Below are 15,495 nucleotides of genomic sequence, written 5' to 3'. Positions count from 1 at the left end.
GTGAGGTCCGGGCTGAGGACATTCTAGAAAACACAGTAAAATTCTGCTGTCATCCTGTCGATGTCTGGAGCTTTGTTGGTGGATGGGCTTCTGCAACTTGGCAAGAATAAGATGATCCTTCATTTGGTTCTGGTTGCCCGTGCTGACTTGTGGCAGGACCTTATGGGTTTTGGCATTGATCAAATCAGGTGAGAAGAGAACTTCATAAAAGTTCCCTTCATAGAAGGGACCCTTTCTCATTGGTTGCTGGGATCAGTGAGGAGGATGCCATCCTCTGCCAGGAAGCAAGTGATGTACTTGGCACCTCTCTTCTCTAGGACATAAAATAAATGAGTCAATCTGACTCTTAGAGGCACAGTGATTGTCTAGAGCTCAGAGCTCTCTTTTCCACCTCTTTTGACACTCTCTGGAAGTGGATGGCTTTTCTGGGTTAGTGACAAGGTGCCTCTCCATCTCCAAGAAATCCCTCTGGAGTTGCAAGGTCCTTCAAATTTGTGGGGGGAAGCGGTGGGGGAGGGAGGTAGGGAGGAGGAGCTGTGGGCTGGGATTGGGGTTGTAGGAGTGCTGGTATTGATGGCACCCCCTTCCTGCAGAGGTGGTTCACTGTTCCTCCTGCTGGCTCATAGGGCACTCCTGGTGGAGATGCCCCAGTGCCTGGCATTGGAAGCAACTGTTTTTCTCATTGAGTAATGCATTTTCTACAGGGTTCCTTGGTGGTTGCAGTATAAAAGAAACTAATCCTCTAGTTATGCAGTCCAAAGAAATTTCTTTGAGGAAACATAACATTTACAGAGGTCTTCTCTACATGTTATCTCTATTATGCAATTACCTGGTTAATTGCACAGGATATTTAGATTGACTACATGTGCAAATTAACTATGATGCCTTAAAAAGGTCAACCCAGCTATAAAGTTTTTGCTCGAAAATGTGTATTAACTTGTTTTTTTATCTAGCTTTCATTTGTATGTGTAGGCAGTCTCTCTACTTGTGTAGGCAGGTAGATAACAGCTGTTGATGCCTCCTAGCCGCTGTGATGCACAATACACCTCCCCAGGGCTGGGAGATCACAGTGGCCGAGAGATCACAGCAGTCCCTTGTGGCTGCCGGAGCTGAGAGTCCTGCAGCTTATGGGACTCTCAGCCCTGGCTGCGTGTGGGGTGCAGCGAGGGCCAAGAGTCCTACAGCTGCGGGGACTTCTGGCCCTAGCTGCATGAGGGCAGTTGTGGATGCTGGGTCCTGGCAGTGCCCCATAGCCTCCCAGCTGCAGCCTCCCAGCTGCATTCCCATGACTTGGAGCCTTACCAGCAGAGGAGGCTCCCAATCATGGAAGCCTGCTTCTTGCCAGGGCAGGGACAGCCCAGGATCAGGCTCCTCGTGCACTGGCATGGTGGGACCAAATACACAATCCCAAATCAGCACAAGTGGCATAGCAGGAGGTGTGATTGTGTGGATCGCGTATTAGATCCTATTGTGCCTTTACCTGCAGGTGTACAGGGGGCCTTAGAAATGTGAAGCCAATTTATGCAAATTAATCAGTTACGTGAGGTGATGGTGTGGTACTGGCTTTCTTTTGTTCAGCCAGACTCTTGCTGAGAGTTGGATCATTTTTGCTTGCTCTTCTACTTCTGGACTTTTCTTGCAGGTTTTCCAGCTTGCTGCACATCTTGTTTACTGGGGAAAAGCAATTATCATCTATCCACTGTGTGAAAACAATGTCTATATGCTGTCCCCCAATGCCAGTGTTTGTCTGTAAGTAGAGACTACGACTTCCTATGCTGAGCTTGCTTTATAAAATGAAAATATGATCTCCATTTGTGAATTTGTTGAGATTGTATAGTATGCAGATTGCACCTGTTGCCTAAATGCCAGCAGCTCTGAAGAGCTGCTCAGAATTAGAGAAAGAGTAGAGGAGTTGATCAGCCTGTTCTTGGTTTATATTTGCATACTTATAAAATCCCCCCATGGATAACCAGTTTTAAGAACTCAGAACAGTGTAGTTACCATTAAATTGTTTTATAGGCAGGCACATTTTTTAAACATGTAGTGTACTTGGTTGGTTAATGAGTGTCTGTCCAAGAAAGAACTGCATGAAATCAAAACAATATTGGAACGGTCAAAAAAAGCCAGCAGACATGTTGCTAAGTTCTGTATGGTAGTGGGTACCTGCTTTTGATAGGCTCCTTGGGGGAGACTCGTGAAGTGAGGTTTTGAGCCTGGCACAGTGATTTGGGTGGTTCTGCATAGTAGCACCCCCTACTGCACCACATCTCTCATTTCAGAGCCCAAGCTAAAAACCTTAACTCAGATGTGGTAATATTAACTCAGGTATAGCAATGATTGACAGTGAAGTATTGGAGGCACTGTCAAAGCACTGAAGGCTAGATGTGCATTTAACAATAATGATTGCATGACTAATGACACAATAGCTTTCATGTGTTGTGTTATATGTGAAGATGTGCCACTCCTTTTCTAAATCCTAGAGCTGCCCACATATGAGATGCTTTGGGTTTCTGTATGTAGAGATTGTGAAATGAAATATCGCTTTGTTTTGGTTTTTGTTTAAATCTGTAAATATAGATCATAGGAAAATAAAGTGGTGGTTGAAACCCCTTTGATTAAAATAAAAAGAAGTTTTCTGTGGCAGAACAAAATACCAGCATTAATGTGTTTATTTTTCCTATTATTTCGTCAGGATACTAGATGCCATAAACCAGGGGTTGTCAACCAGTGGTACACGTACCACCCTGTGCTGACGTCGCTTTGTGTCCAGCCTTGTGTTGCCCCACTTTTCCCCGTGTCCAGCTGCTGAGGGTACACTTATTAAAAAAGGTTGACAACCCCTGCTATAAACTATAATAGAGTGCTTTACTGTTTACAAGGAACATAAATATTTTTGATGTTGAAATTAATGCTTCTTCTGTAATGAGTCAGTTCTTGCAAATTTATGCCAATTTTATTTATCAGCAGCACATAAACTATTTTTTCTCATGCATCTTTTCCAGATATTCTCCTTTAGCAGATAGATTTTCCTGTCAGTTTCCTGGCCATGACTTGCCATCTGTGCTTTCCAAGTTCTCACTCCCAGTTTCATTATCAGAATTCAAGAATCCACTGGCTCCACCCATTCAGGAGGTAAGTAGAGGAGGGCATGTGATAACTGTGTTGGGACACCTCATGATTGCCCAGCTACAGGGAGCAGCAATAGAGGTTACCTTTAGAATATCCTGTCAGGAACTTCAGAATTGTTGTATAGCTACTGTGCAAAAAAAATCTTTTTCCTATGTAGAAGTTGTCTTCATCCCTACTTATCTATGATACATACCTGGAATTTAGCTTTCTGAAAAACAAAAAGATTGAGATCTATTATTACATATTCCAGCTGATTTAGATTTGCAGTCTGGAATTAAAAGCAGACTGTTTGCTTAGCCTTCTATATGATCCTGAAGGAATTTACTAACGTTAAACATACGTTTTTTCTGACTCTGTGCTGAGTATAGTATAATGTTTTCATGCCCAAAAATTTCAGATTTTGTTTTACTGCTTGCATGAGGAATAACAATTGAGGTTTGAGCAATATTCTGAGGATTATTAAAAGGCTGGGAGCACCCAGACAGCAAAATCTATGGCAGTAATCAAGGCTAAGTAGTTGTTATTGCTACACGTAAATTGTACATGTAGAAAAACGTCATTAAATGTTTTTTGTCTGTCCATTAATCCTCCCATCTCCATGACCATACTGTATGTATGACATTTGGTCACTGTCCATATTTCTAAAGAATAATCCAGTAGTGTAGCCAGTCATATTACAAAAGGAGAGTTTGTTATAATTATAAGTTTATGTGAGCTGGTGGTGTACTAGCACAAGAATATTGCTAAGTCTAGTCAGTTCTCTTATCTGAATTAATGGAAAACCCCACATACTTGAGCGAGAGGCAGAAAGGAATTGTACTTATGACATTTCTTACCCATTATAGTTGTTGACCCATCTGCATCCTAAAAAATTATTAGCTTTTTCAGTTTTATTCTTGCTGCTGTAACTTCAGAAGCTATTGTTCTTAGTGTTACTTTTTGTTTGCATGTCTCAGTCCTAGCTCAGTTTTGTAAGATGTAGAGCACATTTCTGTAGGCATCCTGAAAAACAAGATAGGCTTGAGGAAGAAACTAGTTTTTGTTCTACAGAATCCTGGCTTTAACTAAATAGAAGTCTTGCTATTTTGGGAACAAGGATAACCTTGAAATTGTGACTGGAGTTGTGTTATGAACTGCCCCTTTTGTTTGAGTAGGTGCTGATTCAGGACCTCAGATGATGCTCTAAAAGTCACTCTGTTAAACTATTTTATCATTTATTCAGCACATGACAAAGTGGGGGTAGTCAACCTGTGGCACAGACAGTCTCTGTGTGGCATGTGGCAGACTGGGGAGGGAGCAGGGAACAAAAAGCAGAACAACAGATCAGTTGGGAAGGGGACTGGAGTGGCACTTAGAGAGGTGAAGGTTTATTTTGTGGCACACTTGCCAAAAAAGGTTGGCCCTCACTATTATAGAGGATGAAGACTGGTGGTGTATTATGTGCAAAGGATTAGTAGGTATGTGAAAGACATACATTAAGGTTAGCATATTTTTAACACACAATGACTACTGAGAAATAAGATAGGCTTCACTTTCATGAGACAAGGCTCATTTTTTCAGGTTGGGAAATACTGGATCAGGGAGAACATTTTATATCTTGCTTTGGGTGTTAGAATGTTCTTGTTTTCTGTGTGAAAACCCCTTGTCCTGAAGTTACTTCTACCTGTTGTAGTGTTGTACGGAAGTAAATTAATTCCCAAAAAGAAGAGAACATTTGCCATTGTTCAGTTAACCCCTCAAAAGTAACCAAATGCCAAAGCTGAGTTTGCACATTCAGTTTTACTTTGATTGTTCTGGATGCATAGGAGGAAACAGTCTTGGATTGCAAATGAATACAACGATGCAGTATAATTCTAATATTATAAAAGCCTTAGTTTTGTCTGTCTGTAACGCTTCATTCGCACTCTGGTTGGTTGCCTCAGCAGCCAATCAGAGTGCTCTGGACAGACAGTGACACATGACGGAGCGCTATCATGACAGTGGGAACTGAGGGGCCTGAGCTCCACCATGACGGAGGGGCGGAGCGGAGGGGTGAGGCCAGCAGTGCCAAAGTGGCGGTGGGGAGGCAGGGAGCAGCTTTGCCCTAGCCCCAGCCCAATATGGGGGGCATGGACACAGGCCTCTGTGTCTGCCTACCTCTCTGGTCATTCTTACTGGGCAGTGTGCTAGATCTAATATGATAAAAGCCTTAGTCTGTCTGTCTGTAATGCTTTCTTCGCACTCTGATGATCTGCAAGGCTTCTTCCAGCCCCTAACAATATATGAATCTATGAGGAGGGGGAGGTAAAGAGCAGGTACGGCACGGTCTGGCCCAAAGCAAGGTGGGGTGGAGGGACCGGCCTCAGCTTGAAGCAGTGGAGGGGAGAGGTGAAATGGCCCTGGCCCCAGGGGAAAGTGGGGACTGGCCCAGCCCAGCCTGAAATGGCAGGGTGGAACAGCCTGGTCCTGGCACCATGCTCAGCAATATGAAATGGAGTGCAATCAGTTTACACAAGAAACTTGCTCAGGTATGCTCAGACATCTTCTTTCTGTCCAGAGGCAAACAAGTGAATTTGCTATGTATTGGAGGTCAACAATATGGCTTGCAAGATCTTAAAGGGAAATAATAGGTAAGTGCTTTTGCCGCATCTGAGAGTCAAAAGCTGTCTGTCATCTGATGCTGAAAGGTGGTACATTACAGAATAATGGATGTGACTTGAAAAATCAAACTTGGAAATCTGTGGTATGTCTCAAATAAGGAAATGATGTTTTGGACATAATGGTGAACAATCAAACAGCCTAATACAATCTGGCATACAGATATTTATTGTGGTCATTACAAATATACCACTTTCTTTCCTTCCCTATTATTGTACCAAGGCTTTCCTAATAGATGTTCTTTTTAAATATAATTGTGGAAAGTATGTACATATGAAATCCTGACCCTTTGGTGTCTCATACTTACTCTGGTTTTCATAGATTTCATTGACATTAGGGCTGGAAGGGACCTTGGAAGATCATTGAGTCCAGTCCCCTGCCCAAAGGGCAGGAAGTCAGCTGGGGTCATAGGATCCGAGCAAGATAAGCATCCAATTTACTCTTGAAGGTGTTCAATGTAGGTGCTTGAACCACCTCCGCTGGCAGACTGTTCCAGACCTTGGGGGCTCGGACAGTAAAGACATTCTTCCTTATGTCCAGCCTCAAACGGTCTTGCAGGAGTTTGTGACCATTCGACCTCGTCATCCCTTGGGGCGCTCTGGTGAACAAACGTTCCCCCAGATCCTGGTGGTCACCCTTGATAAACTTATAGGTGGCCGTCAGATCACCCCTGAGCCTACACTTTTCCAGGCTAAAGAGCCCCATGGCTCTCAGCCTGTCATCGTAAGATCTGTTTTCCTAACCTCTGATCATGCACATGGCTCTCCTCTGGACTCTCTCAAGCTTCTCCACATCCTTTTTGAATTGTGGAGCCCAAAACTGGACACAGTACTCCAGCTGCGGCCTCACCAAGGCCGAGTACAAGGGGAGAATGACGTCCCGGGATTTGCTCGAGAAGCATCTATGGATGCAAGCCAGCGTTTTGGTCGCTTTACTAGCCGCAGCATCGCATTGCAGGCTCATGTTCATCTTGTGGTCAATGATGACCCCCAAGTCTCTTTCTTCTGTAGTGCTATCCAACGTAGCACTGCCGAGCCTATAAGGGTGCTGCAGGTTTTTCCTCCTAAGGTGAAGAACCTTGCATTTTTCGGTGTTAAACACCATCAGGTTCTCGTCTGCCCATTTGCCGAGCTTGTCCAGGTCAGCCTGGATCACCCGCCTGTCTTCTGGCGTGGATGCTTTGCCCCAAAGTTTGGTGTCATCAGCGAACTTGGCCAGTCCACTCCTGACTTTTCCCTGGCCCTGACTCAAGGAACTAGTATTCAGTTTGCCATTCTTTCCCTCATATGTAGATAGCCAGGGGGGAAAATGAGGGACACAAATGTATTGTAATATAAGTATAGTTTGCATAGAAATATTACAGCAAAAGTCTGTCATATCATATCACATGTTGGCTTAGACTAATCCAGTTTAGAATGAAGAGAGGTGTATTCTTGTAGGTATGATGTTAAGAACACAAAAAAGCATACATGTTAACACTAAGGTTGGACTGCATATTCCCTGCCCTTGTTGTATTAACATTTTTCTTTACATTTGCCATGAGAAAAACGGCAGACCTAGGGGCTCTAATAAAGGAACATAACTTCTGAAACATAGTGTTTTAAAGGACTTTACAAATGCCCCTGTGTTTCCAAGAAAGAAGAGAATATTGAATAGTTTGATCTGACTGTTGTAGAACACAAGGGCTGAGATCTGGCATCCGATTGTCTGAGTTTTTCTCCAAAGGAAAGTGAAAACAGCTGTTCTGTGCTATTTGTTAATAAATACAAAGCAGTATATTGTTCCAGCCTCTTTCTTGCAGTGTCTCATGTGCTGGACAGCTGGATCTGCAGCCTCTCATGCAGCAGTAGGGAGGCTGATGATGAAACCAATGCCAGAATTGCCAAGGCAAATGTGGACTATGTGCAAATGTGTGGGAGCACAGAGGCATCAGTCAGCAAACAAAACTGAAGGTCTACAAGTTCATTGTGTTGCTAGTCTTGATATATACATGCAAAACATGGATGATGTACAGATGCCATGTTTAGGGTGATCACCTGTGCCAAAGAGATTTCATAGATTTCATAGAGGGCAGAACAGTCCTGGAATGGGAACCTCAAGTCCTGGTCCCGGGCTGTGTGACTTAGGGACAGCATTTGTCCCCGATTCACAGTGTTGTGAATCCATGCGAAATGGCGCATCTCCCCTTGCAGGCTGGCAGCATTCCAGCCTACAAGGGGCTGCTGGGAATGAAACTCAGGAGGTACCATGTGTATGTGTGTGGCTGCACACATGCAATTGGTTGGGAAAGCATGGCGAGCATCTTCCTGCAGATACATCTGTGGGGGTGGGGAGGGGCTTAGGGGGTGATGGGAGAGGGGACAGATTGAGGCTCCCATGGTGAGGGAGAGGGTGGGGCAGGGTCAGGGGGAGCTGCCCAGCCAGGGCAGTGCATGGGCTCAGGGCATGGAGCAGGACAGGGCCACGGGTGGCTTGTCCAGGGGGCGAGGGGCATGTGCCCTCCCCAGATTTGTGCACAGGGCAGGGGCAGATGGAGGTGTGGGCTGCAGGCTTGGGGCTCCCCACTCTGCTGCCTTTTCCCTGGGAGCCCCATGGCAGTTGTGTGCCCCCTGCCTGCCCAGCAGCAGAAAGGGTGGTGGCAGCACAGTGTTGTTCCCCCCACTGCTGCTGGGTGGGCAGGGGGCATGTGACCAGTTCAGGGCTCGCCAGGGAAAAGCAGCAGGGTAGGGAGCCCCAAGCTTGCAGCGGGCAGCCCACATCCAGTCTCACTCCACTCGGCTCTGTTCCAGCCATGTCGCCAGCAGGGGGAGGCAGTGGTGCTGGAGTCAGGCATGTGTCCCACCTTTCTGTTTTGAAAGGTCACCCTAGCCATGCTATGAAGCTGAACCAGTTTCACATGGGCTGTCTGAGGAAACTGATGATAAGATGGCAAGACACTGAGGTTCTCTCACAGGCAGGCATTCCAAGCATCCACACTCTGCTGATGAAATCACACATGAGATGGGTAGGCCATTTCACCTGGATGTCAGATGAGCAACTGCCAAAGATCTTCTGCAGTGAACTAAAAGAGGGAAAGTACCCTCAGGGAGGCCAGAAGAAATGTTTCAAGGACTCCCTCAAGTCATCCTTGAAATGTTTCTCCATTGACCCAAAGCCTTGAGAAGACCTTACTCATGATGATTAGTGAAGCCTCATCCATACTGGAGCTACAATCTATGACTGAAGGAGAGCTGCTGAGGCAGAGCAGAAGTGCAAACAGCATAAATCTGGCAACAGCAACAAGTCTGTTAATCAAGGAACCTAAAGTGGCATCTCTTGCTCAATGAGCCACAGACAGTTCAAAGCACAAATTGGTCTGATCAGCCATTCACATGCTAACAGAACCCAAGCCAACCACTGATGTCAGGGTCATCTTCAAATTCAAAGGTTGAACAACAACACTTAGGTTGAACAGCTTTTTACAGTGATGTTGAATAACGTCTTATCATTGTTGCATGTCATGATGCTGCCTTAAAGGGCGACCCTGCTTTTTAGAGCTGTATTGAATTTCACTGTACAAAATATTCTTGGGGATATGGTCTCCTTCCATTCTCCTGGCATAGCCAAGCCATTGCAAACTTCTTTTCTTGACAGTGGTTTCTGAGCATATCAGTCCTGTGTGCTCTAGCACCTCTGTGTTTGGCATTTTGTCTTCCTACTTCATTTTCAGGATTCTTGCACAGACATCTCATGTGGAAGCTGTTCAGTCTCCTGTTGTGCCCAGCATATATATAGTCCATGTTTCTGAACTATAAAGAAGGGATGACAGCGTGCAAGTCATATAGATTTGCATCTTCACCTTGATAGTCTGTAGCTATTGCATACATGTTTCTGTAATAGCCTAAAATCCTTAGCTACTTCTCCAATTCTATTCATTTACTCTGAAGGTTAAGATTCCTGCTGATCATGGAACCCAAGTAGAAAAAGCTGTTGATGATGCCAAGAGATTTACTGTCCAGAGTGATAGCCAACCCTTGGTATATAATTACGGTCTTCTTGAGACTAATTGTAAGCCTGAAGCCCTTGCATGACTCAGAAAATCTGCCCAAGAGATTTTACAGGGAAGATTCACTGTGGGCAAGCAATTTTTCATTTTAACGGATTCATGTTGCCCCACTTCTACTGCACCTTTTCTCTATCTCCCCCCACCCCATCACAAACTCCCTTCCAGTTTATTTTAATAAAGTATGTTTGCAACACTTAAGATTGCTTCCATCTCTAAGTTTCGGCATGCCCTGTTCTCTTCTCCGTCCCCATTCTCCACGCTTTCTGGCTGTATTCTAGGCCACATGCATGTGTGCGGGCGCATATATGGACATGGCACCTCCTGTGTCCTGCTCCTGGCAGCCCCTTATAGGCTGGACTGCTGCCAGCTTGCAAGGGAAAACCTGCCATTTCCCATGGATCTTTGCACAGTGGTGCAAATCCAGGACAAAGGCTGTCCTGGAGTTATGCAGTCTAGGACCAGGACTTGAGGTTCCCATTCTGGGACTGTCCTACCCAATTAGGGATGGGTGGTTACCCTAAGCACTTGCCTTGGCAATTCTTCAGTGTTTCATCTTCAGTGTGAACTGCACATGTCAGTGTACTGCCAAGATAGGTCAGCTGCCTGGAGGGTTTGGCTATTCACTGTGATGGGCAGGCTCTACATAAGGCTTTCTGGTTGCAGGCTGGTTCATTGCTTCAGTCTTATTGTTGATTGTGAGACCAAAGTTGTCACAAGCTGAAGAGAAATGGTTCATACTTTGCTGCATGTCAGACTCAAATTTGTATTCAGGGAACAGTCATCAGCAGACAGAAGATCACAATCAGTCACTTCCTGTAACATCCTGTAACTTCATCTTCACTTGTAGCATCCTCGAATTGAAGAGCTTGCCATCAGTCTGGTATCTGATGTCAATCCTAGTGTCACAGTCATGAAAGGCATGTATGCATGGCAGAGAGCATCATACTGAAGAGGGTTGGGGCCAACACACAGCCCTGCTTGATTCTGCTGGTGACTGGGGATGGTTCTGATGACTCTGTCATCTACAGTGTGAGCGAGCATGCCGTTATTGAGTTTCCGAACCATTGCAATGAATTCCTCTGGACAACCGAATTTTGCCATGATCTTCCAAAGGCCCTCCCGACTGATTGTATGAAATGCTTTTGTCAGGTCAATGAAAGTCATGTACAGGTTGGATTTCTGTTCCTGCCATTTCTCCTGAAGTTGATGAGGTATGGGCACAGTGTCTGTGGTCCTGCCTCCTTTCCTAAAGCCACACTAACTCTCAGACAAGAGCCCTTGTTCAATGTGTTGCACAAGGCAATTCAGCAGAATTCTGGCAAGAATTTTGCTGGCTGTTGATAGCAAGGAGATGCCCCGATGGTTGTTGCAGGACTGTCTATTGCCTTTCTGCTTGTACAAGTGAATGATGGAGTATCCTTATACTCCTGAGGTATAGTTCCTTGAGTCCACGTTGACTGGAAGAGTACAGTTAGTTTCAGAGCCATGTGCCAGCCTCCAGCCTTGTAGACCTCTGCAGATATAGCATCTGTTCCAGGTGCTTTGCCATTTGATTGCAGGTTAATTGCTTTCACAGTCTCAGTCAGCAATGGAGGATCAGCAAGAGATATGTTAATGTCTATCTGGGGCAGTCGATCAATTGCCTCATTAATATCTGATTGTTGATTGAGATCATTCTGCCCATCTTTGCAATATCTTTCCTTTGTCAATGAGCAGTGTGGTGCCATCAGCACTTAGTATTGGAGATGTTGCTGATGATAGTGGCCTGTAGATTGTCCTCAAAGCATCACAGAAGTTCTTCATATCATTCATGTCTGTGTAGGACTGAATCTCAGCTGCCTTGTTGCTCTGCCATGAGTTTTGCATCTCTCTAAGTTTGTGTTGGACAATCCTCTTGATGTTGAACTCTGCCTTCTTAGATGTTGAAGTGCTGCCTTCTAGACAGGCCTTATGGAGCTGATGCTTCTCATTCAGTAGTCTCTGTATCGCCATCAGTGGAGAAAGTTGTTCAGCATCAGTGTAGAAAGTACAGAATCCAGTCCAATCTGGAGGGAACATCTGGCACTTGGTACAGCTTAACACAAAGCAGTTTTGATCTAGAGGACAGAAGCAAAGTGTGAAAGAAAGAAGTATTGTGCTGTAAACGTGGACTCCAACTCAGGTACATGGATCTTTGAAACTTGCAACAAGCTGTGTCACTCTTGGATTGGGCTTGTCAGCCACAAGCAGATTCATTAGACACCTGACTAGACCTCTTATGCGTACACTGTGATCCAGAGGAAAGTCGTCATCAGCAGCAGCCGTCAGTCTCAGGAGACCAGAGAGATTGAGCCTTTGGTCGGTTACTGGGTACCACCACAGCTCCTTGAGTGACTGAGGAGTCTGACAAGTGGCAAGCAGACCCTCCGGCAAGTTGCACCTACAAACTCAGTTGAGTTTGCACTGGCACGCTGAGTAGCATTTTGTTTTACTTGCCTCTGACACCTCTTCTCTAGCTCATCATTGACCCTCTCCATTTTGGAATAACATAGGCTCTGCTTCACAGCGGCTTTCCACTTGCAGCTGTTCGAAGTGATTGACTCCCAGTGTTGGCCACTGATGTGCAGTGCACAAAAGTTTTTCTTCTAGACATAAACAAAACAGAGTTTGGGCTGTCCAAGTTGACATTTGCCAGTGGCCAGCTCACCATAGAGTGAGATTTTGATCTCCTCAGTCATGTTTCCCACTTCTTGCTGAACTTGAAAAGCATAGTCTGCTGTTCGCTTATGTTAAACACCGGAACTGAGGCAATATAGATCCCTTAGAGTAGCTGTGAGCATGTCTCAATAAGCATGCCTGAGAGAGAAGCAGAGTACTAGGTCTTGCTTAGGGCCATTCTGATGGCTACATTGCCTTGTTTCCAGGATTTGCTGCTCTTGAGTAGTAAGGAGTTCTTGGTGGCACTCCCAGGCTCTAGGGAAGCAGTGTGGACAAAGACTATTCTTTTAGACATGCTAACACAATAGACTGAAAGGAAAGGATGAGTTAAGTAAGTGGAGAGTAGTATCAAGACATGCTATAAAACACACCCAGTATTTCAGAGGAAGAAAATCTTAACTTTTTATTGCCTTATCCTGAAAAAGCTGCTACATTTAAAGTCAGTAAGGCTTGCCACAGGAATGCTACTTACCAAGAAAAGGAAAGGAATTGGTCTGGGAAAACTAGAAAATACTGATTTCTCCTCTCTAGTAGTTTGTTTATGTTGTGGTTTTTGCGTAAAATGTTCTAAGTGATAAGCCCACTTGATTCATGCCCATATACCTTACAGTCTGGTCTGAAATATAACAACTTTGTGAACTACTTTTGTGAACTATCCTTTAACGAAAAGGGTAGATATTTTCTTTTAATCAAACCCAAGATAACATTGTTAAAGATATTACAGCAGTAGGTCTAGATAGCACTTTAATGCAAACTGTTTTGAAGTACCAGTTAGTATCTCATTACTAAATTAAACAGGCTGAGCATATATGCAGTGATTTTAGTATGATGCAGAACTTTAGATATGTGTACTTTTAGTTCTATTTAGTTTCTCCTCCTCTTTTCTTCTCTCACTGGTCCCGGGGTCACTTGCAGATTCTGGCTTTCCACTGTCTTTGATCATACATTCAGTCATGTAAAGGCGGAATTTAAAAGCATCATATAGAGAGTTACAAAAAACTTGAACTCTTGGTTCCAAAATGATACCTTTTATTAGACCAACTGGAAAATGGCAAGAAAATTGTCATTTTCTGCAAGCGTTCGGGATCAAAGTCCCTTCATGAGGCTCTGGGAAAAGTGTAGATGGTATAAAATGGTTAAAAGTGTCTATAGGTAGGAAATAAACTTCATTTTTGCACAGAGGGAGCTGAAGATGGAAAGCTGTCCCTCCAGGGCAGGGGTCAGCAACCCCTGGCATGCATGCCAAGTGTGGTACGTGGGGCCATTTTGCTTGGCACGCCATGACCAGCCCCAGCTCTGGGAAGCTGCTGCCAGCAACAGAACCTGGGCTGCTCTGAGCAGGGCTTGCAGCATCCTAGCTGCCTGCTGGGAGCAGCCCGGGATCCTGGCTGGCAGCAGCTCCCCAGAGCCGGCCAGGAGGCTCTAAACAGCTGCGCCAGGCTCCTGCACCAGCACCTCACTGGCTTGAGTAGGAGCACCTCAGAGTGGGCGGTGGGGGCAGGGCCTGAGTCAGCACAGCCCCAGTCTCTCTCTTGCTCCCAGCACGAAGGTGATGAGCCCGGTGCAGCTGTTTGTAGCCAGCCCGGCCTCCAGCAGCGGGCTGTCTACAAACAACTGTGCTGGGCTCATCACCTCTGTGCTGGGAGCAGGGGAGAGACCAGGGCTGTGCTCCCTCAGGCCCCACCCTCACTGCCCACTCTGAGGTGTGCCTGCATACGCCGGTGGGGAGCTGCTGCCAGCCGGGATCCCGGGCTGCTCCCGGCAGGCAGCTGGGATGCTGCAAGCCCTGCTTGGAGCAGCCTGGACTCCAGCAGCTACCCAGAGCTGGGGTAGCTGCTGGCAGCCACAGACCCTGGGCTGGGGGGGAAGGGGCTGTAGGGCTGGGGGGCAGAGGCTTTGGGTGGGGGGCAAGGGGCAGCGGGGGGGGAAGGGACAGTAGGACTGGGGGACAAGGCCTTTGGGTGGGGGGCAAGGGGCAGTAGGGAGGGGGGCCAGGGGCAAGGGGCACTAGGGCTGTGGGGCAGAGGCTTTGAGTGGGGAACAAGGGGCACAATCAGAGCATCCTGCCATGTACCCCTTGCCCTCATTTTGTTTTTACTCTGGCACCTTCTGAGGTTGACATTATGGTGTTTTTCGGCACTCTAGCCAAAAAATGTTGCCTACCCCTGAACTAGGCCCATGAGAGTGTCTTTGTGACCTATGTTGGGTAGCTCTTTGATGTGCTGATCAGGTAGAATTCCTTCCCTGGAGGTGTCAGATGGCAGGCAGGGTGGTAAAAAAAACTTCCTTTCTTTTTTTTTTTACTCATATAAAGAGTCACATTAAACTGCCTGAGCTGCCAGTCTTGACGAGGTGGTCTTCATATGGAGTCCATAAATGGAAATAGATGTAGGTGAAAGCTAAGTTTGCCAATAGGACAGCACAAAACCTCTTCCATCTCTGACAGGGAGAGGACCTAGCCTGTGAATAGAAATAACTTTTGTAATGTTTCAAACACTTTTGAAATGTTTTAAAAGGTGAATATACAGATGTATGCACCTGATAAAATGTGCTAAAAATGGCTAAAGTGTGACCCGGGAGGAAGCGGATACTTTTTTGTCTTGTTTCATTTTGTAGGGTTCCATGTTACATGCGTGGTCTAAAGCATAGCGTGACTAGGGACAGTGGCACGCCGCTGGCACTTCTGGGTGGGTGCGATTAGCCATGGGGGGACTGCGGGGATTGCTTCTCTTGGCGCCCCTGCTCCCCAGCTGGTGCTTTCTGGGGGGCACCAGCACTCTTGCCTGGCCCCCTGCCCAGGAATGCTGGCTGTCAGGAGGTGCACTGGCACTCTTAGTGGGTACATGTTGTTCACAGTGATCAGATGCTTGTTGTATGTGACTTCCCCAGCAGCTGACAAGCACCTAGTCAGACAGAAGTGTACTCAGAAAGTTTTTTGCAAACCATTCTGAGTTGCAACCTTACCCCAGACCAAACTGAAGTTCAGT

General features: G+C 45.9%; 1 protein-coding gene across 2 annotated transcripts in view; it reads left to right on the top strand.

Moving 5' to 3' along the window:
• The window catches only part of NPRL3 (NPR3 like, GATOR1 complex subunit), a 94,608-nt gene that overhangs the window by 60,403 nt on the left and 18,710 nt on the right, over positions 1-15,495 (top strand). For both annotated transcript variants that reach the window (XM_090024241.1, XM_090024240.1), the window contains exons 9-10: positions 1,643-1,749; positions 3,003-3,132. In XM_090024241.1, coding sequence (XP_089880367.1) covers positions 1,643-1,749; positions 3,003-3,132 — 237 coding nt within the window. The remainder of the gene's footprint in view (positions 1-1,642; positions 1,750-3,002; positions 3,133-15,495) is intronic.

Source organism: Crocodylus siamensis, chromosome 12, assembly GCF_052110815.1.
Source record: "Crocodylus siamensis isolate JL-2025a chromosome 12, ASM5211081v1, whole genome shotgun sequence".
NCBI classification, from domain to species: Eukaryota; Metazoa; Chordata; order Crocodylia; family Crocodylidae; genus Crocodylus; species Crocodylus siamensis.
The sequence above is the reverse complement of the archived record's forward strand: the minus strand, read 5'-3'. Positions and strand labels throughout refer to the sequence as shown.